Source organism: Seriola aureovittata, chromosome 15 (assembly GCF_021018895.1).
Source record: "Seriola aureovittata isolate HTS-2021-v1 ecotype China chromosome 15, ASM2101889v1, whole genome shotgun sequence".
In the NCBI taxonomy this organism is placed as follows: domain Eukaryota; kingdom Metazoa; phylum Chordata; class Actinopteri; order Carangiformes; family Carangidae; genus Seriola; species Seriola aureovittata.
Window position 1 is genome coordinate 4,798,071 of NC_079378.1, and position 25,387 is coordinate 4,823,457.

The 25,387-nt window shown below is 41.3% G+C and overlaps 1 protein-coding gene across 3 annotated transcripts in view; it reads left to right on the forward strand.

The window, feature by feature from the left end:
- Positions 1-439: 439 nt before the first annotated feature.
- Positions 440-25,387, forward strand: part of arhgef12b (Rho guanine nucleotide exchange factor (GEF) 12b) — a 33,037-nt gene continuing 8,089 nt past the window's right edge. Inside the window, exons 1-24 of one of the 3 annotated variants that reach the window (XM_056397080.1) lie at positions 440-720; positions 950-1,169; positions 11,857-11,948; positions 13,876-13,974; positions 14,060-14,109; positions 14,359-14,416; positions 14,912-15,105; positions 16,470-16,547; positions 16,701-16,820; positions 17,710-17,820; positions 19,221-19,346; positions 19,545-19,643; positions 20,220-20,330; positions 20,841-20,939; positions 21,050-21,092; positions 21,384-21,489; positions 21,575-21,712; positions 21,820-21,852; positions 21,984-22,098; positions 22,486-22,591; positions 22,794-23,021; positions 23,658-23,808; positions 24,280-24,449; positions 24,557-24,703. In XM_056397080.1, the coding sequence (XP_056253055.1) occupies positions 1,138-1,169; positions 11,857-11,948; positions 13,876-13,974; positions 14,060-14,109; positions 14,359-14,416; positions 14,912-15,105; positions 16,470-16,547; positions 16,701-16,820; positions 17,710-17,820; positions 19,221-19,346; positions 19,545-19,643; positions 20,220-20,330; positions 20,841-20,939; positions 21,050-21,092; positions 21,384-21,489; positions 21,575-21,712; positions 21,820-21,852; positions 21,984-22,098; positions 22,486-22,591; positions 22,794-23,021; positions 23,658-23,808; positions 24,280-24,449; positions 24,557-24,703 (2,506 nt within the window). In that variant the 5' untranslated portion in view covers positions 440-720; positions 950-1,137. Of the gene's footprint in view, positions 1,170-11,856; positions 11,949-13,875; positions 13,975-14,059; positions 14,110-14,358; positions 14,417-14,911; positions 15,106-16,469; positions 16,548-16,700; positions 16,821-17,709; positions 17,821-19,220; positions 19,347-19,544; positions 19,644-20,219; positions 20,331-20,840; positions 20,940-21,049; positions 21,093-21,383; positions 21,490-21,574; positions 21,713-21,819; positions 21,853-21,983; positions 22,099-22,485; positions 22,592-22,793; positions 23,022-23,657; positions 23,809-24,279; positions 24,450-24,556; positions 24,704-25,387 lie in introns of all 3 variants that reach the window. The other 2 variants (XM_056397082.1, XM_056397081.1) reach the window with 2 other exon arrangements.

The following is a 25,387-nucleotide window of genomic DNA, read 5'->3' on the forward strand; positions in this document are numbered from 1 at the left end:
AGTTACAATGCATCATATTTCAAATATTATCATGTATCAATTTAAATTAGGCCCAGCTTCAGCAGCTGCATCATTAAAAGTCATTTTTACCCATGACTGCATCAATGATTAATATAATATTATATTATATTATATACATTGTTGTGAAATGGGCCATTCTACATAATGAGTACTTTTACTACTTTTAGGAGGCTGTATTTTGGTGTTTGTACTTTAACTTAAGTAAAATTTTTAAGACTTTTACTTGTAACAGTTTTTCTATATTGTAGCATTGCTACTTTTACTGAAGTAAAAGATTAAAAGTGCTTCTTCCACCAGTGTTTGAAACAGACATTTGTAAAGTACGAGGAGCTCTTGAACGCAACGGGATGGAAGGTGGGTTTTCCTCCTCTTTTTCACTCTTTTGGGGGGTGGAGGGGGGGCAAAGCATTTCCTTTTTCCATTTGCATCACAGTACGGAGCAAAGACCAAGGCTGCTGTGCAAAATAGTGGCGATTAAAGCGAACAGACCTGGATGAGGATGCTACAGAAACTGCAGCGCTTCCAGATCAGCTCAGTGGACACTGGACGCCGCGGAAATAAGAAAGTTAAAGTTCATTTTAGATTCAGCAGCCTAAGTTTGACGTAATTCTTCCCCGGGACATCAAGGAGCAGGCTGGAGTGTCATCATGGAAGTATTTCCTAAGGAAAAATAGAGAGTTTCTCATCTTGGAGTTGGAGGTAATTTGAGAAAGTGCAAGTTGGGAAAAACATTTAGAGCAGAAAGTTTTCTCCGGTTTTCCAGATGTCACCTCTGATGCAGACAGCGGCTGGCGAATTAAATATATTCACACCCCTTAAAAGATAGTTGCACTTTTCTTTCCCACTTCCTGCAACTCTGGATTTCATGCTTCATTGTCGACGCTGGTAATAAATACATAATCAACTTTACTGTCCTGGTATTTTTCAGCAAACACTCCCGTAAGAATTACGGGATTTAAAACTCTTCATTCAGGATATAACGACTCGTCGACGTTTGAGGACATGGACCGACACTCAGAAGACAAAATAAAGGAGCAGCTTTAAAAAGTAAAAGTTGGACGTTATCGTGAAAATGTTATTTGGGTGAAGTCCTTGGAAACTCGTCAGGGAAGCCCAATGAGTGGCACACAGTCAACACTCACTGACAGGTAGGCTGTACTCTTTTTCTTTTAAGTGCTTATTCTTCTGTCGTTTTCTCTCTCTCTCTGTGTGTGTGTGTGTGTGTGTGTGCGCGTGTGCGTGTGCGTGTGCGTGTATTTGTTCACGATTTTATCAAGTTAAAAGGTTTCTCTGCTCTGTTTATGAATGGTAAGACAAACTAACTGCATCAAACCAAACTCCATTAAAAAAATCTACTAATTTAAGGTTTTGTTGCTTGTCTGAAAATACATGAAAGTACCTGAACGTGATATATGCTATACTGCCATTTAATTCAGTCTTCTTGTAAATTCGGCAATAAAATTATTCAACAAAAAGCCACAAGTTTCCATAAAAGTATTAGTATTTTAAATTGGTCATAATAGCTTTCACTCTTAACGCCGAATTGTGTTTAGGAAACGATGGCGTTTGGGGATAAGACGGGATGCAAATTAGAAATGATTTGTTTTAAAGTAAAAATAAAGGTGTGTGATGCACGCCGAAATGTGTAGAACGGTTTGGTATTTTTTGCGTGTTCTTTAATTGTTTTCTATCTTCAATGTCTTATCTGGGAAATTGAAGGCAAGTTAAAAGTTAAAGATTTCTCAGCGGAGTTCGTACAAGTCTCCCCTCTGTAAAAACCAAAAACGGACCAGAACGTGACTTGCTTTTTTCCTGGTCACTCACAGGACTGTGAGATTGGCTTTCACTGTTGATGACAGCCACCCCTGTCAAACCAGCAGGGGGCATCTTGCTGGAATTAGTCATTCTTTGCTTGTGGCTCCTGAAAGGCTCCTGAACATGTTTCTGTTGCTAATATACAGGTCAGGATGCTGAGGTGCACGTAAAATGTTTTGTACTGATAGTCTGTCACAGTTTCATTGTTGTCTGTCTTTACTGAAGATTGACTAATTGAAGACTCTTGGACACTTCCACAAGTTTCACTGACACTACAGTCACAGTGTCAACAGGGTTAATCCGGGATTCTTACTCACAGCATGTCTTTACAACAGGCTGCTGCATCGTGCACAAAGTAAAGTTGAAAATACCTTTAACCTGCACATGTCAATAAAAAGGCTTGCCCTTTATTGATCACATATAACACAGGCTAACATAAGGAAAAACAACATTTGTTTTGTGTCCTTTTTTGTCTGGTTCTTGGCAGAGAAATGAACCCCTGATAATGTCTTGATAAAGTCATGATAAAGTCTTGCAGCTCTGGAGTTCGTTGGTACCAACCCGAAACATTTTGGGCATTTTTCCACGTCTGTAAGAACCATATGAGGTGAAATGTTGTAGGAACATTAACGGTTGACTTTCGGCTTTTCAGATTCCATACCACATAAGTCACTTGTATATTTTTACACTCGGCAATCAGGAGTTTCCTCTGAGGAAACGCCAAAATAAAGGCACACATGACTGCCTCGGAAAGTCAAACAAAGTCATTTGATTTCTTGACCTTCAGCCTGCAGAAAGGACTGAGCCGTTCGTCTGCTCGGCTGCTTTTTTAGAACAATGGGCCTTTTGATTCTCTGTAATGTTTCCATCATACCGTCCATATAAAGATCTTATACGGTTTAAAACCATAAACAACGGAAGGGACAGACAGTGGTAATTATATGTCTACAGCCACATTTGGATTAAATACGGAATGTAAACAACAACTGGATGACATCTATAACAAAATCATTGTCACCTGCCCAACCTCCAAAAAATGTCACCTAGTGCCCACATGACCTGAAAACTAAAGCTCAGCTGAGCATAAAGACTGGAAACACACCTACAAACACCTCTGAAGCTCACTCACTAACTCTCTTGTATCTGGTTTGTTTGATTCTTGGGTTGCCAGATACAGAACCCACAAAAACAACAAACCTGGCAACCTCGCTTTGAAGATAAGACTCCAAGGAAGCTGCGTATGATTAGATGATCTCCGTGCTCTGCTGTGTTGTTTGTCATGAAATAGTTCCAGCTCATGACTCCCCCGAAAACCACAAATGGTCATCTTTACATTTTTGTTGGTGTAGAGATTAAACAAACCAGATACAGGATGTTAATTAGGGAGCATTAGAAGTGTGACGTTAGTCAAATATTTTCCGTCCCTGACTGAATTTGTTTAACAGTGACGGTAAAATCTGATCCATAATCTACAGTAACCACTGGCTGTGTGACCTTTGACCTCGCTTTAGTCCAAGCCAGTCCACTATGCTAATACTCTGTCCTGAAGGTGTCCAGGTCAAACAAAGAAAGTCCCTTCAACATTGAATTAATTTAACTCGTGTGCTGGGAGTTGTCCTCCAAATGTTCACACACAAACAAACTGATGATTACGCTTTAAACACAGCTGATCCTCTCATGTGGCAAAACATTAAAGGTCTCTTTGTACAACAGAGGAACAGTAGGAAGAGGCTCCTTCATCCAAAAGCTATAATTTATCCAGCAGTTTATATTTCAGAGAGGGAAATGAGTCATCTTTACTGTGCAGACCCAGCAGAAAAAGCCCTGGATCTTTTTTTTCTTTTTTTTTAATTTTTGAAAATACGACTTCCTTTTTCTCCATCACATTTTAAGCCCGGAGGCGAAGGTGCTGTGATGATTTTAACCGTTTAAACAATAGAATCATTGTATGAAGGACTTTACTAATTGAAGTGATAATGATAGAGAGAAGTCACCCACTGTAGTTCCACCTTCTCGGCTGATGCCGGGGAAACGTCCTTCTGTTTAAATAATAACTTCTGCCAATTTATGATTTTTGATAGCATTTGACTGTAACTTCAGCAGCCGATGCTTGGAACAACACAGGGACTGCAATTCAAGATTATTTTCATTATCGATTAATCTGCCGATTAGTTGTTTACTTTATAAAACAGCAAATGGCAAAAAATAAATAAATAAAATCAACAATCGGCCCCAACATTTACCCACAGCCCATGTTGTTGTCTTCAGATATCTTGTTTCGTCCAATCAACACAACAATATCCAAAGATATTCAGTTTGCTAAAAGAAAATTCCCACATTGGAGGAACAGGAGCAAGCTCACTTTAATAATAAATATTTGACAATCGATTAACTGAGTAATTGACCAGTCACATCAGCTCTAGACAACACAAATTTTTCAAAACAATAACATGATAAGATTGTAACATTCAAATATGATCCTGCAAAAGTAAATGCACAATAAAAGCAGTGGAGTCGGTGGATGGACTGTCTGTACACTGACCACATTTAACATGGGAAATGTGACTCTGAGCACAATCCTGTGTCTCTTATTCTTTACCAGCCCTGAACAGTAGTTTAATGTACAGCAGACATAACGTGTCGCACTGTATCTTGGATTCTGCTGTCTTAGTTTGCACTGTGAATGTTTTCACTGAACAGTGGTTTTACTTGCAAATGGGTTGACTTTGAATGTCGCTGCTGCTGTCTGACCCCGTCCTCCCCTCCTGTGATCACAGCTCAGAGGCCGAACCCTGCGCAGGCGTTGCATCTCTCGGGTGCACGCCGAGGTTTGCTGCTCTTTCGTGACAAGGTGATGTTGTTTCGTTATGTAAACGACACGCTCGTCTGCGGATGTTGAAGGTTGTTGCTGGAGGCTGTGCTGTTAAAAAAAAAAAAAAAAAAAAAAAAAAAAAAGGGTTCAGTTGCCAGGCAACGTTTGTGCCAGCTCCAGCAGTGGGTAGGTCACATGTTTGGAGGGTTTCTCAGTGAGAAGAATTCGGTTTGAGCAGGCTGCTAGGTTCCTCCTAACGTTTGTGATATTTTACCGTCAGGATGTGACAACCCCCAGCATGAGACATGTTCTCCTGTCTGCAGAGCCTCAAGGGACTAAAACCTTCCTCTCTCCGGAAGAATACTGTAGGTCTCGTTGAGCCCACAGTTCCCTGGAGGTTTGTGAAGCAGCAGTAGACTGTTCGGCCTTTAAAGGAAAAAAAATGGTTTATTACGACATTGGGTTTTGTTTTCATAGGCCCTTGTTTTTATCAGTTCCAGTAACATTGTACTCACCAAATTGCTGAGACCTGAGAGCACAGAAACGTTGCTTAAAAAATGGGTCCAAGGGGGGAAAGAGCAAACACTCAGATGACCAGACAAGTTTTAAACAAGCTGTCAGGTGAGTCAGAGAAAACCAAAGGCAAACAGTGCAATTATTACACAAACGCCCTGTTATCTGTCACAGTTTATGGACTGACTCTTTGGATCAACTTTGATTTACCGTAGTCTACTTTCCGTAGTTGTGTGTGATGAGGGATTATAAGCAACATTTTATTTTTACAGCCTGATCATCTGTCTGCATGTGTTTCGCCCTGCGGACGTATTCTTAGCAATGTCCTACTTTTTTACATCTCTGAAATAACATTGGGGGAGTTCAATGTTTTATTTTGTCCAAAAAAAGTTCAGAAACAGTCTGACAGTCAGGTGTGTGGAGGTGTTGAAAGTCAACAAGGTTTGAACTCTCTTTAGATCTCCTCTTTTTGATTCTTCACAAATCTGCTCGTCACTTTTTCCACGTCCAACTGAGAGCAACACCATGAACGTCTTCAGGAGGAGACTTCTGAAATTGTGTGCTTTTATTCCCATCGTATGATTCACTGCATCAAGATTACAACGGCATGTAAAAGACTCATGTACAGGGGCTGGTTTCACAATAGACAGACGTGGACTGTGGCTTAGAAATGGCAAATAGTCAGACTTCAGACAGACCGGTCTGAAATATCTTTGTGAAAATGGCCCCAGATTTACGAAGGTTGTTGATCTTTGTGTTCATTGAACTTGAATTTAAACTTGATGATCACTGACTTTGAAATCACTACAGGTACCAACCATGCTCTTCTTTCTTTTCATACGACATTTACCTCAGTAATAACCTCCATATCGACACAATCCCCACCTCCACCTGCTCTGCTCCGAGCTGCTCGACCCCCCTGTTACACCACTGGAGATCAGTCCCAGGTGCGATGCATGAGCCGACTTTGTAATGAGCTGCTGTAGCAGCAGGAGCAGAGGCAAATGCATGTGAATGAGTCCCTCGGTGTTGTTTCAGAGAGAACAGGGAGGCAGTGGGATGCAGCCAGAAGGAGAAGGAGGCTGTAACAGCGGGCTTCTCACCCTGTCATTGAGTGTTTGGATCAGATATGAATACTTTTGCCTTTTTAGTTGTGGTGCGACAGTATGATGTATTGTATGACTATAATCACTGTTGTCCCTTCCCTTGTTGGGACAAGAGTTTCTCTCAGTCGTCCTCTTCAGTTTACTGTAAATAGGAACCAAAGCCGCCGGACTCATGAAGAGCACTGTATGATAAACCTGAATGGTTACAGTCTGTGGTTCGGCTCTTTTGCTCTTTGTCGCACAGTTTTGCTGATCTGTCTGTTTTCCCGCCCGCCGAACTCCCCCTCTGCTCCCCTCCCCCCCTCCCCCGCTCCACCTTACCCCGGGCTCTGACGGGAAGTGGTGACATCACTGTTAAACAATGTCTGTCAGGCCCACCAGGCCACCGGCCCTTCCTGGCCGACTGACAGTGCCGCTGGTGACACATCGCTGCAGGATGGCTGCCGACCAGAAAGAGCCCACTGTCATGTTACAGCCTGACACTGAGATCAGCAGTTTTTACCCAATAGATTAAAAACACTGTTATGCTAGTGTGCATGTTTGTTTATCTGTATGATTGCAGGAGGCTCCTTAAATGTAACAAAGCATAGTTTCTGTTTTCTTGGCCTGAGTGGATAATCAAATGCGCCTGTTGGTCAGAGGGCCCTGGGCCACAACTTCTGCATGAAATGACTGTTAATATTTCTTGTTTGAAAGTTATAGAGTCAGTTAAAAGACACAAAATTACCACAAAAAGATACAAAACAACCTCAAGGAGATACAAAACTACCACAAACAGACTCAAAACTACTACAAAGACACAAAAACACAAAGAGATGCAAATCAACCACAAAGACACAAAAATACAAAACGGCAACATAGAGACTGAAGAGACCATAAAAGGGTTCTTTTTCTTATTATCCGTCCATGATTTTAGGTTTACTTCAAAGATGATGATTAAAGTTAGATAGAAGACAGAAGGTCTCGTGTGCTGGTATGTTACTACTGGCAGTTGAGGTAGAATGGAGGCATTCCTGTTGCTGAAGATGGATTTACTTCTGTGTTTTACTGCCCCTGTCTGACCAGTCCTGATTTGTGTTTGTTGTGTTAAGATACCGATAATATCTTCAGTTGGCTTCTATTGAGGATAGATTTTTGTTTCAGCAAGATTTATACAAAATACAGTCAATCAATACTCAAACAGAATAGACCAAGTATGAGATGCAGAGCTTTACTGCGCCCAATCTTGATATAATGTTAAGTAAAGTTAGAATTACTCTCGCTGAGCACTTTATTAGGAACACCATACTAACACCTGGTAGTTCCTCCCTTTAATTTCAAAACAGCCTCAGTTCTTTGTGGCATTGAATCTTTAATATATTGGGAATATTCCTTTAGACTCTGCTCCGTGTTGACATGATTGCATCAGCTCTACCACTTCCTAAAGCAGTTCTTCTGGATTCTGATGGGGTGACTCAAACAAAGTCTTATCGAGCAAAATCCCGGCAGGTCAAAGAACACATGTTGTGCAGTGAGCAGCGGTCTCAGCCGTTCATTCATTAATGTCAGTCACTTACTGATGAATGACTCCTGGTCAGACTTTAAGCTATGTCTGAGGGGTTTGTTATTAAGATCTCTGACTGCTGGATAATGAACATACAGTGTGACGTAACTTTATTCTGGGATCTTTTTGATCTAAATTACATGTTGTCACGTTATCAATACAAGCATGATTTATGAGCCCAAAGAGCTTATCAACACATCATCTGGTCAGGGAATTTTATTAGAAATGAAAGCTTTATTTATGTTACAGACTGTCCTGCATGCCGGTGATATAATCCTTATAGCCGGTGGTGGGAGAGTGATTCAGTTTTTAGGTTGAATAAAATCAAGATTTAGGTTTTTTATACATTTGAAGTTAATTGTACAAAACTTTCACTCAGTGTTATTCGGATGAGTCTTATATGTTTTACTGCTACTTGATTGGATAACTTATTGGAATTCACAAGCTAATATTGAATTTGGATGATTGTGGTGATGTAGTGGCGGGAGCCAAGTGATGTCAGAGGGAAGTGATTCATTAATGGAACAGACATAAAAATATTCACTCTGGAAAGCTCTAATAATCAACCAGGGAAGTTGTTGTTTATTGACAAGTGATCAAGTTTAGTTTGTGTTGCCAAAGTGTGATATAACTTATTCCTCTGAACCATAGAGCGCCATTGTCTCCAGAAACAGATTAAAAACCCATTAAAGAGCCACACTGTTGCACCCGGTGACATGTTCCTTCATTACCACGAACGACCGCGCTTCAGTTGATTTTGACTCAGTTGCACGTACCACCATCCTGCCGCTGGAAATACTCACTAGAGCACTGAATGTGTATCAGTCCGCGGCTGAAAGTAGTCCCCAAACAAATCCATTATTTACTCCTGTTTGAGAGACATTTGCTAAAAAGTACAATTGCATAGGAACCAATGGGCTTGGGGGTGAGTGCTGCATTAAGGGTAGTTAAATAACACTTGACACCGAAGTAGAAGATGATCTACGGCATTTATAGAAAAAGGACTTAAGTTTCAATCATTTGGTTTTGCCTGGATGATAATTATGATATAGAGATGGAGTCTGTATTACATGTTTATCCATAAAGCAAGGAGAAAAGATATTTTTCCAGTGTCTTGTTTCTAATCCATGTTGTTGTCTTGTGTTTATGAGATTTGAATAAACTTAGAAATGTCAAAATATGACGTCATATTCAACGTACTGAGCACTTCCCTAAGTAGATTTTGAAAAGAGGACAAAAGTGGAACAGACTCAGAGTCACAGAGGCATCACTGGACTTTCTGAGAAGAAATATAGTTGTGTGATCAAAATCAAATGATTTCTAGAGTATTTGGAGTTCAAGCTTCTTTCTTGTTGGGCTTTTGTCTCCAACCCTCTGGAGCTGAGTCCTTAGCTGTTATCATCCCAGTGGAATTGTCTGGTATTTTTGGCATCCAGTGAACCACTGCATGCTTTTTTTTTTATTTTTTTTTTTTATCTTTGATAACTGTGCACGAGGCAAGTAAAGAAAGTCTGAGCAAATTAGCCAGCAGACATGTATCTCAGCTGAGCGACACTAATACAATAAGTAAATTAATGATTCCCTTTTATCGCGGTGCCAGTAAACGTTTGGACACGATCACTTTTGCTTTGTAATCCTGTGTTTGTGAACTTGTGAACCTGTGGTGCCTCTAAATCTCTGGGCAGAACAACAGAAAAATTCACCAGGTTTTAATGAACCGTGTCACTGCAGTGTCGGCAGCTTGGCAAGCTTGTGACATTTAGCCACTTTCCCACTGTGTTCTCTATAGAGCCTGGAGGACTTATCAAAGGTTATCAGCTGATATTAGTTCATTAAATTTATAATGGCATATGTCAGCTGATAAGTGAGAAGAAACTGCTGCACGGTAACAAGATTATTTGTTTTGTAAAATGTCCTGCAGTATCAGTTTTACCGCGTCATGGAGATTAAGTCAAAACATCTACTGCTGATCTGTGTGGTTTAAAATCTTTCTCACAGATAATGTAAAGATCATCCAGGCCTCCGCTTGGCCTCCGCTTTTAATGAACTCAGCTTCGACACAAACACATCATATTGTTTCCATCAGTTTGTCTTCGGGACGTTTAAATATTACAATAAAAATAAAAACATCAGCTGCCAGAAGCGAATTCAAAATGTTTTCTCGCTGCAGTCGGGATGAAACACGGCGCCGTGGTTGTTGAATCTGTCTAAAATAAAACCCAGAATTAAGAAGTGAACAGAGTTCCTTGCCACAATGCACCATGGGAGTTGTAGTTGATTTATGAGCACATGTTTGTACTGTTTTTTTTGTTTTTCTTTTAGGAATCATCCAGAGCAGTTGATTGTCTCTTGTAGTGATGATTCAACCTCTGTTTCATACTGATCTAAGCCACAGTTTAGCTCCAGTTGTGAATCACTTACATTGTCTTTGTGACTTTTTTACTTACATAATCGGGACACCCAAAAATAGCTCCTCCAACTCTGTTCACTTTGTGGTGTCTGAACAAAGCTTGAGTCATTTAAAATGGGAAGATATACAGCAGCAAGTTGCGTAGTGGGCTTTGATCTGATTGTTCTCATTAATGTACACACTTTAAATTCTGATAGTTAATATGTGAAGCTGAAAGCTGAATTCCTCTCTCTTATCCAGCAGCACTTACTTAGCTGCCACCCACTGAGCAGGATGCAGTCTGTCCTTGTCTCGCCATGTCTTATCAACCGCTAATCTCCTCCAACCACAGCAAGGAGGCTCCCTAAGTGGGCTTTCTAAACTAAGAGAAAAAGACAAGGTTTTCACTCTAATACTTTCCTATTCAATGTAATTTCACAATTTTGTCACAGTGTTGTTGTGTCTAGGAGAGTGGGATCAGTTTCAGCTGTTTAGTCTGGTTCATTTTTCTCCCAGGAGCTTCAACACAAAGAAAAATATCTTTGCTTTTCTGTCTTTTTTTTAATTTTATTTGCCTGAACCTGATATCCGAGGATCTGCAGCACGAGGACAGTTTAGACCGGACCATTCACACACTCTGGGAGCTAAGTTGAGATTTCCTTCGCCCGGCCCTCTGTCTTCCCTCAAAGACACTTGTGCGCCTCCTCCTCCACCTCCCGCCCCCCCCCTCCTCTGTTTCTTTCCCAGCCTTCTCCCACATTCAGGAAACTGGAGCAGAGCCAAAAACCCCTAGTCTCCGTTTCCGGGAATCTGTCCCACAAAGCCACAGTATAGTAAGTTGGCCCTGACGTGGGAGCCATTGTTAAAAGCCCAGGGCCCCCATTGTCCAAGGGAGGAACAGCAGCACAAACAAAACCCCCTCTTGCGGAACAAGTAGGAGGTGCTGAGGGCATGGGGGGGGGGGGGGGGGCGAGAAGGGGGAGCCCACGCTATTAATATATGAACTAGCCCCATCAAGCTGAGCTCTCATGAGGGAAATGCATTTAATTCAGACTGACTGTTGGAAATTTATTCAGAATTAGACAACAGCAGCTTTGTCGTCCCACTTTGATAATATGGCATTGATTGGAGAATACTGCACTGGTTGTCTATGATGTTTAATGGATCATACAGTAAGAGTTACAACTGATGGTGAATATATGCTGTGTGAGTGGCAGAAAACATTATAACATTATTATTATTATTATTATTATTTATAACATTATTAAGGTTGCATTGGCTCATCTCTCAGTGTTTTACAACCACCAGTTGTTTTCCCTCATATCCCTGATATCATGGATTCTGATCCAAGCAATGTTTGTTGCACCTGTCGAGCCGACTTAAACCTTCACCATTCTTGTTGCAGCATAGTTTCGATTGACCAGCTTTAATATGAGCAGAGCTCTAATCAGCCGACACTTTAAAAATGTAGATTTCAGAAAGTTTAATAAGATGTTATATTTTGTGTTTATAGCTCCCAATGGTGGCTGTCGCTTCTCAGTTTTTAAAAGTTGAATTTCAAACAGGAAGGAAATTTGTGGATTATGGGAAAGGTATTTATTTATTTGTTTTGAAGTGTTCGAGGGTTTATATGTTGTGTGTGTTCTCACTTCTCTAGGACCCCAAGCATTCTCAACAAGGAGCCCACAGACAAGAAACCTAAGAATGAGAAATCGTCCGTCTCCCTCAAACATGAATTTGATCCAACAGGTAAGAGACGCACAGCTTTATCTCTATTCTCTGATTTTTTTAATTTTTAGCGCTGGCTTTGCTCTTATGTACTCTGTTATAATCTGTTAGCTATGGTGAGGGGAGAGAACAGGGATGGCGTGGATGTAGGCAGCGCTCAGAAACAAGTTGTTAAGGTGGTTGCCTGGGTTGCAGGGTCGACATTAATCCTTCCTGCCCTTTTCTTCACCTTGGCGTCTTGAGGCTCCTTCATGGAGGCCAGAAGACAACCAATTATCCACTCAGCTTGCTCAGATAATTCTTTGAAGTGGGAGAAGGAAAAGGACTCTGAGTCGCTACACTTCCTCAGTGGCTACAGGAAGAACGTCCCTTGATCTGGCAGATGTTCTTTGCAGATTTCAGCGCGTTGGAGACGGCGGAGTGTAGGGACATGGCTGACACCGCTGAGTTTAGAAATGGAGTCACTGATTTCACAGGGTCATGAGGATGTGACAGATTTACATGGGTACTATTAGCTGTGCTCCTGGCACATGGTCGTGGGATTTTTTTTGTACACCCCTTCCATAACATTCAGTTTTAATTGGACGTACAGGCTAGCTGTCCAAAATGTCACATTTAACTAGTCAACAGAGGAATAGATTAAACCATCCATCATATGTTTCATACCATTGTTGATCACAGCGTATTTACTATTTTCTGCACAGAGAATACATCTAGAAGCCAATGTCCTAAAATTGGCTTTCTACTATACCTTATGTACTACTACTACTCATAATAATACTAATAATCACATTGTTGGAGCATCTTAATTTATTTTGTTTTTCAAATCCTAGTGTCATCTGCATAATTCAAATAAATTAAATTTTATTTGTCATAACAAACATTATCTCAAGACCTTAAAAATATTATAGAGAGAAACCCAACAGTTCCCACAATGAGCAGCACTTGGTGACAAACAGAATATTAGAGGACCCAACATTGACCTCTGTGGAACACCATATTTTAAGTGAGCTGTAGAAATGTAGTTCAGGTGTGTGTCCCCTCCAGTTTTCCAGATGATAAGATCACGGTCCTCAGAATGAGCTAAGCACATTAAGTTTAAAAGTGTACACACCTTTACCAGCAGGGTAGAGGTGGTCTTTTATTACCCTCAGAGGAGCAGACTGCATTGTGGGTAGCGGATATCTTCACAGATGCTGAGAGCCTATTTTTTTTCACCACATCTCACCTCAGCATTGTAAATGTCGTTGTTGTTTTTCCAGACAAGTTCAGGTAATGATGTTTGAAATAAGAAAGGACTCTATACCCAGCCATTTACAGTGTCAGCTCTCCTTTAACGCAGCGAGAATTAGCAGCGCTGCACCGTGATTGTATTCGTGACTTATCAGTGATGGGGGGCCATTTAGATTTTTTTTTTTTTTTTTTAGACTTTCCATAGATGATTTTCTACACAAAAGCTCTCAAAGAGACACGAGAGGAAAAAGGGTCTCTTGTTGTTGTGTCCAGTTTTCTTGGAAAGAGAGCTGGCTGCTATTTAAAAACCTTTTTCTGTTCTTGATTTGTCACTTCCTGTGTGGAGAAATTTGACTCCACAGGACGACCAGTATTCCAGATATTCTGTGCCAAAAAGTGTGAGGCAGAACTTTATGTATAAGTCCCTTTTGTCCACACTTATCACTAACCGGTCCTGGCAAAAGTGTGTGAAATGTAAAAGAATGTACGCGTAAAATGTTATTACAAAATAAAAACACCATGTTCAATATTAATGTTATTACTGTGAGGACTTTTCAGTGTGAAACAAAAAAACAAACTCATATCATGCAATGTAATGCTGTGTGTTTGTGTTTGTGTTTGTGTGTGTGTGTGTGTGTGTGTGGTGTGTGTGTGTGTGTGTGTGTGTGTGTGTGTGTGTGTGTGTGTGTGTGTGTGTGTGTGTGTGTGCCGACAGGTCTCGTCCAGCGTTGCGTGATAATCCAGAGAGATGAAAATGGCTTCGGGCTGACCGTAAGCGGAGACAACCCTGTGTTTGTGCAGCTGGTCAAAGAAGGTAAGACTCGCACACAGAGTGAAAAAAATCACCACGCACTTGTAGAAGCACCATCTCTGACTCTGCTCCGTCTGTCGTCTTATAGATGGAGCTGCGATGCGAGCTGGTGTTCAGACAGGAGACAGGATCATCAAGGTGAGACTTGGTTATTTTCTTCTTATTTCCAGGATCAGCAGCTGACAGTTAAAAGTTGAAACTGATCTATTTAGTTCTGTATTTGCTTTTGTTTAGGGATTCAACTTTGTTCTCTCCTGATACCAGATCAGATATATAAACTCTGTATCTGCTGAGAGACCACACAGTTTAAACACATTTTAGTTTTGGTCTTTTTATAGGGTTTGTTGACAATAACAAAAATAAAAGCAACGTTTTTCTTCCTGACAGGTTAATGGGACCTTAGTTACACATTCAAACCACATAGAGGTTGTGAAGCTGATAAAATGTAAGTATGCACTTCTAATTAGAGCTTCAATATCCTGCATCACATTTGAATTTTCTATTATTTTCATGGCATGTTAAGAACATAGTTTTAAGTTGGCGATAAGGCTGAAGCACCTACATCTTTGAAGTAGAGTTGCTGCCGTTTGTTTAGCTACAAAAGCCGTAAAAAAATATCCAAATTTGAGCAAAGGGGAAGGCAAATCAACTACCACAGCTGCGTATGATAGGCTTAAACACCTGTCAATCAAACAAACATGTCCCCAAACATACGACTCTTTGCAATTTATTGTGGAAAATAAATACAGAGATTTATTTTCTAGAGAACAGTTTGGGGTTTTCCCACTCCCTCCTCTGTGTGACAAAGCTCTCTGTCTCCCTCTGAGCTGGTTCTGTTGACCAAATCTTCACAATAGCTCGGGTGCTTTTATACATGTATCAGTGTTATTCTTTCCCTTCACCCACCCCTCATTCCTTTCCCATGACTCCTATCTGGCAGCGGGCTCCTATGTAGCCCTGACAGTCCTGGGGAGGCCTCCGGGGCTTCCTCAGATCCCCCTGGAGGAGGATGAGAAGGAGAAAGGGGCAGAGGTCAGCACACCCTCCTCTCTCTCAGTGCCTCACTCGCCTGCACTGCCAGGTGGGGAGCACTGCAGCCCCCAGGAGCACCTCACCTCCCCTCCGCCCAACGGGGTAAGGAAGAAATGAAGAGTATTTTTATGCATGTGCCACATATAAAATCTACTTTTCTCTTTAGTGAGGGACGGGAGCACTTCACCACACAACATTTAACTCATATTAAATTTACATTTTTATTGTTAAAATCAACTTAAACTGTTTCAAACCCGGAAAACTCAGCGGTAAAATCTGTTACAATCCTATAACCATCTGCAAGACCAAATAAGACATGACAGCAAGTAAAGGAGCTCATAAAATGTGTTTCCATTAATAGCGTCTTCCCCATTTTGTTTTTATTTAAGCGATAAGCCGCGATGTTGCAAAATGGGAAACTTCACTGTAATAGTCAGATTTCATTGTGCTCTAGACTGATCCTGACTATGTTCAAAGTGATCTCACTGTTAAATTTATTGTCTGTGAGTAAGAGTTTCAACGTCTGATTTAGAAAAATGCAAAGTCATCATGGTTCTTCACCGATCCTGTCGCTGTGCGTTTGTTTGGAGCCAGGAAACTAACAATCAGCTGCAGATGCTTAAAAGTTAGACTAGTGCCAGAGGAAAACTGCATAACGACTGAGTTTGTGTCTGCAGCAATATATATATATATATATATATATATATATATATATATTATATAATATTCTCCACCTCTGTAATGTAGCACGTTGAACAGGTGATAAAGTTGATTCAGGTGTCAACGTGTTACGTCTCTATGCTCTCACCTGCTTCCTTATAACCCAGAAATTAAACCTATCCAGTTCTATAAGAAAAAGGAAGTGTAACTCATTAAAAATGCTGTTTTATTTATTTTTAAATAAAATACCGTGTTTCTGTCTTTCCCCTGAAGCGCTGCACAGGAGCTTTATGCCCATTTCCTTTTTGAGTGGATTCTGCTGCTGGATCTCAGCGGTGAACTGAAACCAGAACACTCTGCATGACGTTGTTTCAAGCCGCGATAAGGTTCATGATATCAGAAGCTTATCTGGCTGGCACAACCCACGCATTATTATAGCTCATTATTTTTGATTGGTCACATCGTTCCAGTCCATTACTGCCGCCTTTTACCAAAACTGCTGCACAGTGTCAACAATCTCTCCTCTGTGTAACACTGGATGTGTCAAACTACAGACTTCAGTTTCATAAAATCTGGTACAATGGAAAACAAATTCTTCCTTAGAACTACCAACTGTGACGGTTCAGTTTCTTGCCCTTTCAATATATCAATTACTCAATTCACTCGATTTAATGATGCTCCCATGTTCCCCTTTTTTTTCTTTCTCACTTTCAGTCTGATTAGAATCACTTCTCTCTTACTATGAGTGGGAATAATTATGTAGTAATGTGTTTGGCTGCGTGCTTCCCCTTTATCTTCTCTTTTAGGAGGAGAACAAAGGCATGCACAGCCAGAAGATCGACAGCCTCCAAAAGATGCTAACCAAACAGCAGCTGGACTTACAGGTATGTGTGTGGTATCGATCGTAGTGTTTCCTCTCGCTCAGTATTTATGAAGGGGATTGTTACCTCAGCTCCTGAGTGATTCTGATTGTGGATTGTTTATTTCATTTGTGGCTTATTTTTCTATCACGCTGGGATTTGTTTATTTGTGTTTAGGCAAAGGAGGAGGAGTGCGGCAGACACCCACGACCTAAGCTAGTGAAGGAGATCCAGGAGGCAAAGAAGTACATTTCACTGCTGCAGGAGCAGATCAACAAAGCAATAGCAGCAATACAGGTACTGAAACACACACACACACACACACACACACACACACACTGAAGCGTGTTGCTCCAGTTTCCATATTCCATAGTAAAGACAAATCACCATCCGCTTCAGCAGTTATTACAGGAAAGCTTTGTGTTTTTAACAAAGTTAAACAGCAGTAACTTTGTCGGCAGAGAAAAAAACTCCAGCTATCATGAAGAAAGTATAAGCATGGACACTGAAGTCATCGTAACATGGTTTCAGTTTCGTTCATATCCATAAAACTAAAAATCCATTCATGGATTTAAACCTAGCATCACCAGATGCCCCTTTTTACAGTGGACTTTTCCTGCTTAGTCATAAATAATAAATACATAAATAATCAAAAATTAAATTACTCAGTAAACGCCTGGATGACCAGCCACTGCTCGTAGAGTTTCCTCTGAGGACAATAATGAAAATAAACCTCCTCTCCTGTGTTTGAAATGATTCGTGTTTATTTGGAAAGCCTCAGCAGGCTCACACTGTCCGCCATGACAGAGAAGCATTTCCTGAATCTCCATCACCATCCATCGTTAACACGGCCACAGGGATGAGAATAAGACGCAGGCTGAGAACAACTGGCACATGAAAGAAGTTGATTTAACCCTGTTCGTCCATCCATCAACTGCAGTTCTACTGGAGGTTTTACTCAGTAAATTCATCCACATCTGATCACAGCTGCTCGACACATAATACAACAGCAGAAGAGAGAAAAATCACCACTTAAAAATGTGTTAAAGCTCTCGTCATTTATTCTCTAAAGTATGAATTAAACCTCAGCTCCTCCCGCAGGTCACTGCAGAGCTCTTCAGTCCACGCGACCTTTGTTAATTGTTGCCAATAAGATCACGAGCAAATTCTTATGTGTGTGTTTCAGGATGGAGTCACTGTGTCCAGGAACGGTGAGGCCGAGCAGGGGGACGGCGAAGCGACCTCGTCCTCGCGGGGTGACGGCGGTAACGACAGGCCCTCGACTAACAGCAACTCTGTGGGTATAATGACGGAGCACGGCAAATAATATGTGGTGAACCAAATAACCCAGACGCACTTTGTACTTATGTGTGGTTCTGTGGCAGATTCCCGAGCCAGCGTTGACAGATGCTGTCAGTTACTTTAAGTGATGAACGGACAGCAGTTTTGTAACTAATTAATTGTTTATCAAGCAAAAATGCCAGATACTCTCCAGTATCAGCTTCTCAATTTTGAGCATTTGTTACTTTTCTCTGTATATCATAGTAATTTTCATATATTTGGGAAGTTTTTTTTGTATTTAAATCGATCTAGCAAATAACAAATTAGTTCAAACTGGTTATTTTTGTTTCCATAATAAAAGTAACAGTAGTATAACAAAAAGTAGAAATGCTGTTTAATGCCTGTTAATGCACCAATGATACTTACAGTAAATTCAGTTTTACTTTCCTTTATAGATACCTGATACTTTCTGATAGATAATGCTGTATTTACATCTTCACTGTGTCTATTTAACAGAATATTAACTATAAATAAGTATCTAGATTAAATGATTCTGAACCCACAGTTAAGAGTTCAGGTAGTAGGTTATATTAAAGTATCTACAGGCTGCGTACTGCACCAACATGTCTGTGACCTGAGAGACAAAACTCAGGGGTAAAAAAAAAAAAAAAAAGTCCATGTATCACTCGCCTCATGACTCACTCCTGCTTGTTAAACTTGGAAACATGGAAAACAACCGAAGGCGTCTCAGATGACAGGATCAACATTTTTATCAGCTCTAGACTCTGGACTGGACTTTAATAAGAAACTCAACCCGACACAATAGACTAAAAGTGGGGGGGGGGGGGGGCTTATATCCGCTGTCCCTGAAGGAAATGACGCCCCTTGTCAGACAAAACAAACAATCTGAAGACGTTGCCTTCAGTTGCATTGGGAATTTCTCACTATTTTCTTACAGTTTTAGAGATTGAAGCATACACAAGTGAAGGGGAAGGGGCTCGAGCTCGACGCTCTCAGACACTGTGTGTGCTTTGTGTTTGATGTTTGTTCTTAAGAAAGGAGCTAATGAACCGTGGATCAGGTGCTGCTGCTGCTGACTGGGAAATGTTGTACCCACGGCCTGACGTTAAACACCGACAAAACAGAAAGCCCCTCTGAAAATACTGCTTACACAGACTTCCTTGTAATAACAAATAATCTTTTTATCACAACTTCTATAAATAGGGATGAAATGGTCTTATTTTCCAATCTCTGGGGATTTCCCAGTATTCAACGCCAGACTAAACAGTCAATTTGGCTTAAGTGCTGTTGTGCTACTGTGTGTGTGTGTGTGTATTAACGTGTATGTGTGTGTGTGTGTGTGTGTGTGTGTGTGTGTGTGCGTGTCTGTATGTTTCGGTCTGGGTGTGTCTTTAGATGCACAGCAGCCCCCTCCCAGAGAGTCCCGGCAAAAGAGAGACGCCCTGTCAGAGCCCGGACGTCAGCCGGCGAGACGGACTCAACTCCTGCTCGTCGCCCGACACTGAGGACAACACTGACACTGTAAGACACACTCGCTTACACACACACACACACACACACACACACACACACACACCTAGACTAATTCATTTTGATTTTGTAATAATTTTCCAGCTTCAGTAAAAAATGTTCTTGAATACAAGTAAATGTAATTTGTTGTTACTAAAGATGAGGACACACACAACGATCAGTGCATTTAACCCTGAATCTGTCACTCAGGACTCCAGCGCCCAGTGCATTGTGGGTAGCCCTCCCTACCTCCTCCACCCCCAGATCATTGGAGCGGAGGATGACTACTTCGACTCCCAGCAGGAGCAGGTATCTTGAGAAGTTTCTGATGGCATAGTTGGATGAGAAGTTGACTGGGTGCCACATTATCAGCATCAGTGGCATTAAATTTGAAAATATGGAAACAATGGAGAAAAATACGGAACAAACAATGACGCAGTCACCGAAGTTCAAAAAAAGATTTGTTGTTTTCGGGCTGATTGATTCACACCAGAAATTCTCAACCAAAAACCAAGTAAGAGGAAATTGGAAGTTACATTATATAGTTAAAAAAGAATGATCAAAATCTGCTGTTTAGATAAATCATTAAGTTTATCATCCTTTCCTGTCATGTGACTGTCTCTCTCTCTCTCTCTCTCTCTCTTCTCTCTCTCTCTCTCTCTCTCTCGCTCTCTCTCTCTCTCTTTCTCTCTCTCTCTCTATCTCGCTCTTTCTCTCTCTCTCTCTCTCTCTATCTCGCTCTCTCTCTCTCTCTTTCTCTCTCTCTCTCTATCTCGCTCTCGCTCTCTCTCTCTTTCTCTCTCTCTCTCTCTCTCTCTCTCTCTCTCTCTCTCTCTCTCTCTCTCTCTCTCTCTCTCTCTCTCTCTCTCTCTCTCTCTCTCTCAGATTAATGGACAGTGCAGCTGTTTCCAGAGTATAGACCTGCTGAAGTCTCGGCCGGCTCACCTCGCAGTTTTCCTCCATCATGTCGTCTCGCAGTTTGACCCTGTGCCTCTGGTACACACACACACACACACACACACAAACACACACGCACACACACACACACACATTGTATCATACAGTGCTTCTTTAAACCATCAATGTACTGGGCTGCTTCTAAATACTTCCCCACTTCCTTCCCTGTCTGAGGCTCCTGTCTCACTCCATCGGTCCATCTTTAAACACAGCTCATAAATATATAGTTTTATTTTATTTTAAAGGCTCAATAACTTCCTGTAGCAACAGAGTACAGTGTTGCCTTTGGTCTCTACATTGATTTATTGACTATAAGAAAAATACAGAATATTGAGTCATGTGTTTTTTACATTAAAGATTCATGTTCAAATTCAGTCTGAGTTTCTGCTTCATGTGCAAAAATAGTTTTCCTTAGTGTTGTCATACTAAATGAATAAATAAATAATGCACTGCTGCTGAAAACAAAAAGACATATGAATAAGAATCAGCAGCTTCATATTCTGATGAGATGATGTTCATTGGTTCATGTCTCTCTCCTCCCCTTCGTAGCTGTGTTACCTCTACGCCGACATGCACAAACAAACCAGCTCCAAAGAAAGCCGACGCTTCTTCATGGAATTCCACTCACTCTTCATGGATCGAACAGCCGTGAGTTACTGCGCTCTCTTGTTTTTTTTCTCCCTCAGTCCTTTTCTTCTCCCTTTGATCAAGTTTTCTGATTTTTTAAAAAATTGTTTTATGTTTTTTTTTCCCCCCAGAATCTCAAAGTACCAGTGCCAGAGACAATTGCGTCTGAACTGGGTATGAAATAGAAAGAGGCTTAAATGTATCTCTGATTTCTTTCTCTTTAACACTGAGTACCACAACATCTAAATCAGTGGGCTACAGGTGCTAGTGTCTCCAGTCTTTTGTTACCTGCTTTATGATTATATTAAATAAAGTTTCACTATATCATCCTTTTGCTTTTTAAAATAGAAATAAAATAAATCTAGATTACAAATCTAGTTCACAGTGTTGGACAGACAAATGCATAGATGAAGTGGTTTGTTGGCTGACTGTTTTTTTGGTGTGTGTGTGTTTGCATCCACACAGAGAAGCGGAGGCTGGAGTTAATCCCGGAGGAGCTGTGCAAACAGTACACCCAGGTGTTACAGGACACACTCCTACCTGACCTGCACAAGAACCTGGAGGACTTCAGGTGGGAGTCACATCACTGTTGAAAACGACCGTTTGTCACGCGGTTATATCTCTATGAGGTGTAACTCGTGCGCTTGTGTTTACAGACAGAAGCGCAGCATGGGTCTGACTCTGGCTGAGGACGAGCTGTCGAAGATGGACGTGGAGCGAGGGAAAGACCAGCAGGCCTTGGAGAAGGAGTGCTCCTGTGCCGAACACATCATCTCCAAGATAGAGGACATCCTGTGAGTCTACATTAACACAGAGATATGCACATGCATCTCATATTCCTTGCACGGTTGTGTGTGTGTGTGTGTGTGTGTGTGTGCTAACCCGGAGTTGCTTGTTACAGGTTGACGTCACAGCCCTCAGAAGACGAGAAGTGGTAAGAAGCTGCAGAGTATCCAGTGCGGTGTCTGTTTTTGGAGAAGTGTTTTAGTTTCTGTTCAGATTTGTAAATATTTTGTAAATGACAACCTGCTTCTGCTCCTGACTGCGTGTCCTGTCATGTCGCAGCCAAACGATGCAGTACGTGCTCCTCACCTACATGAAGCACCTCGGGGTGAAAGTGAAGGAGCCTCGCGGCCTCGAGCACAAACGAGCGCGAATCAATTTCCTGCCCAAGATTAAGGTGCGACCTCTTCTCCAGAAACACGCAGACACAAACACGTTAAATCATGTATTTAGTTAGCCGTCGAGCTAATTGTGTAAATGTAACTTTGATTTTACATTAAACTGTGATGCAATATAAGCAAAAATATAAAAATAATAGATGTATGAGTATGAATTAAAGCTGTGCGATAGATCCACTGTGCCTGATACATCAGATAAAATGCCTCACACATGCAGAACAAAAATGTAAATAACTGATTTGATTACTTTTCATCATCAATCATCAGTTTTAATCATAGCACAGTATCCACTGCGAGTCAAATAACTGCTCTTCATTGGTCTCACGGTCTGTTTGAAATGCACCACGATGCCCTTTAAGACAAATGTGTGTCGTTTTCACGAGCAGAAGAGCATCAAGCCCGAGAAGGAGGGTGAGGAGAAGGTGAAAAAGCCTCGGTTTCCCAACATCCTCGGCCCACCAAGGCGCCTGAGCAGAGTGGATTCAACTTCAGGTGAGGATGAAACTGCAGTTTTAACCCTTTTTAACTTTTATCATTTAATGCAGGCTGAGGTAAACCAGTCCTATCTACTGAGTGTGTTTTTACTTCATATTATCAGTGTTTTGTGATTTCAATATTTGTGTGCCCATGTTTCTTCTCTGCTGTTGTACATGTGTGTGTTTGGGTGTGTGTGTGTGCGTGTGTGTGTGTGCAGTCGGTAAGGCCGTGGAGCTGAACAAGCAGCGGTCTCCGAAGCAGCTCTCCCAGCCGGCCTTCGGTATCCTGGAGCAGTCTGACTCCTCTGCAGCGAATTCTGGATCACGGATCCGTGGAAATCAGCTCAGCGAGGGATCGGACGCTGGTGCCCCAGTTTTGCCTTCCCCGACACACAGCTCCCCCATTGGTCAGGCCTCAGATACTAGCGGACAAGACTCAGACTCCAGTAAGAAATTCCTGTTTCTCTTTGATCCAAGTGTTTTGGGAACTACTGTCCTAGGTAATGTCACTCGTTACTGTTAGGACTATCAGGGCAACTATTACCTACTGTTTTTATTTAAAAAGTAACATCATTCTCAAAATATTATGACTTTTTCTTGTTATGTATGTACTTTTTTCTCTCATAACATTATGAACTTTTACTTTATTCTTGAAATTTTTTTTTTTCTTAACAGTGGACTCTGTTGTAGTCATAGGATCATGAGACCACAGGAGATGAACACATGAGCAGAACAGATTCACAGAAGTCACACTAGGAGGCAGAGAGCTGTACCACAGCAGGTTTTGATGAAATACAGTCAGGTTACTACGGACTAACTTGTAGCAGAATAACAGTAGTGTGGTAATAAGTTATTATTTTTTTACCATTTCCTTATAACAGTTATAAAGACATGGAAACACAGGAGTATTTGCAGGGGTTCTAGTTCAGCAACTGTATGTGATGACCAAAAGTTAAAAGGTTTCATCTTCTGTTTTTCAGACTGAATTAATAATAAAATGAACGGATGATAAAACAGAACCATCAGTCAGACGTTTTCTTCATGATCTCATTATTACTACTGTTCTTCTTTTTACTCCACAGATGTGTCTCCGTTCTCCATCCAGCCCAGACCGGGCGAGGGTCTGCCGTCCGGCGACCAGCAGGACGGCGTCTTCAGTCCGACCAGCACGCAGTTTGACTTCAGCCCCTCCAACCTGGAGCAGTTACAGGAGGAGGATCAGGAGGCGTTCAGGTATTTATAGCGTTTTAGATTTTTCAGGGACGCAAAAGAGAGGAATCGAAGTTGGTGCACTGAGAGAAAGTTATTGTTTATTGTACTACATGTTGAGCATGTAATACAATGGGCTGATGTCTATTTTCAGAAATTTCAATAATACCTCAGACGTATTTTAGAGCTGCACAACAGAAGGCAAGAACGGACATTACATATTTGTTATAGCAGCTGCAGCAGAAAAACAGAACATTGAACAAAAAATCCATCATAGCAGGAGAGAATGTGACATAAATGTTATCAAAATAAAAAAATTATAATGATGATTAATATTATATCACTTTTCTTCTCTCTGTTTAATGCAATAACTAAAGATTAACATGACAGCAGTGGTTGGAAGACGCTGTAAAATCCCCAAATCTTCCCCTTTCTGCTTCTCCAGTAATCTTTTGTTTTTGTAAAAGTCTCTCTCCCTCTGCGTTCGCTCGGCAGCAGGATGGAGGTTCAGTGTGCGGCGACTTCGGGCGACACCCAGAGTGAAGACGACCAGGGAGGTGAGGTGGAGTGTGAGGAGGATCCTCTGAACTGGCAGAGTCTGGTCAGCCGAGGCGTCCTGGCAAGCCTCACGCCGCAGGAGATCAAACGGCAGGAAGTCATCAATGGTGAGCGGACGACACTTTTCACACACATTTCAGAGTGCGACACGAAAACGATCAAACCGTATATATATATATTCACATCATACGCGTTCACCCCGTCCGCCCCTCAGAGCTGTTCTACACTGAGCGCGCCCACTTACGGATGCTGAAGGTGCTGGACTGTGTCTTCTACCAGAGGCTGAACAGAGACAGTATCCTCCCCCCAGAGGACATCAAACACATCTTTATCAACCTGGAGGAAATCATTCAGCTGCATGGTAACTTCACCTTACTGCTTATCAGAAAATGTATTTGACTTTAATTACTTGATTTTCTCTCTTCCTGCTTTTCCATCTTCACAAAATAGAAATAACCTGAAAACGTATCTGATCGTCATGATGTACCTATAACCAAATACAAGTCGGCGTCAAACCTGATACAGATATAATTTAACGTTTTCAATAGAAGCTGAATTTCTGTGTTTTTACAGTGGGAGATTCTGACGCTAAAAGCCTGTGGACTTGAGATAACTTAAGGTTATTTTCAGAGCCACAGAACTCGTTATAAAGATGATAATGTGATTTAAAAATGAATGACCAAGGCCACCAACCCCGCCAAGCTCATTTGCATATTGAGATCTGATCACAGTGAGGGCAGAATTTAGAATAACGTGAGCGCTTATCAATACCAGGTGTAAATTTATCCAGATAATGTTTCCGGACACAGATTGAATATTAGTACCAGGTGTAGTCAGAACCTTAGTGCACAGCTGCATGTCATGTCATCATATATACAACATATATACAACATATATGTGTAATGTGTAGACAGTGACTGGAAACAAACTGGGTCGGATGTTGAAATTAGAGAAGGAGGAGGAGGTCTGAGCAGAAGGGTCACATGGTTTGATATTAGTGTGTTTTATAAAAGTCTAAGAATTGTCATTGGGGAGAACAACGAGG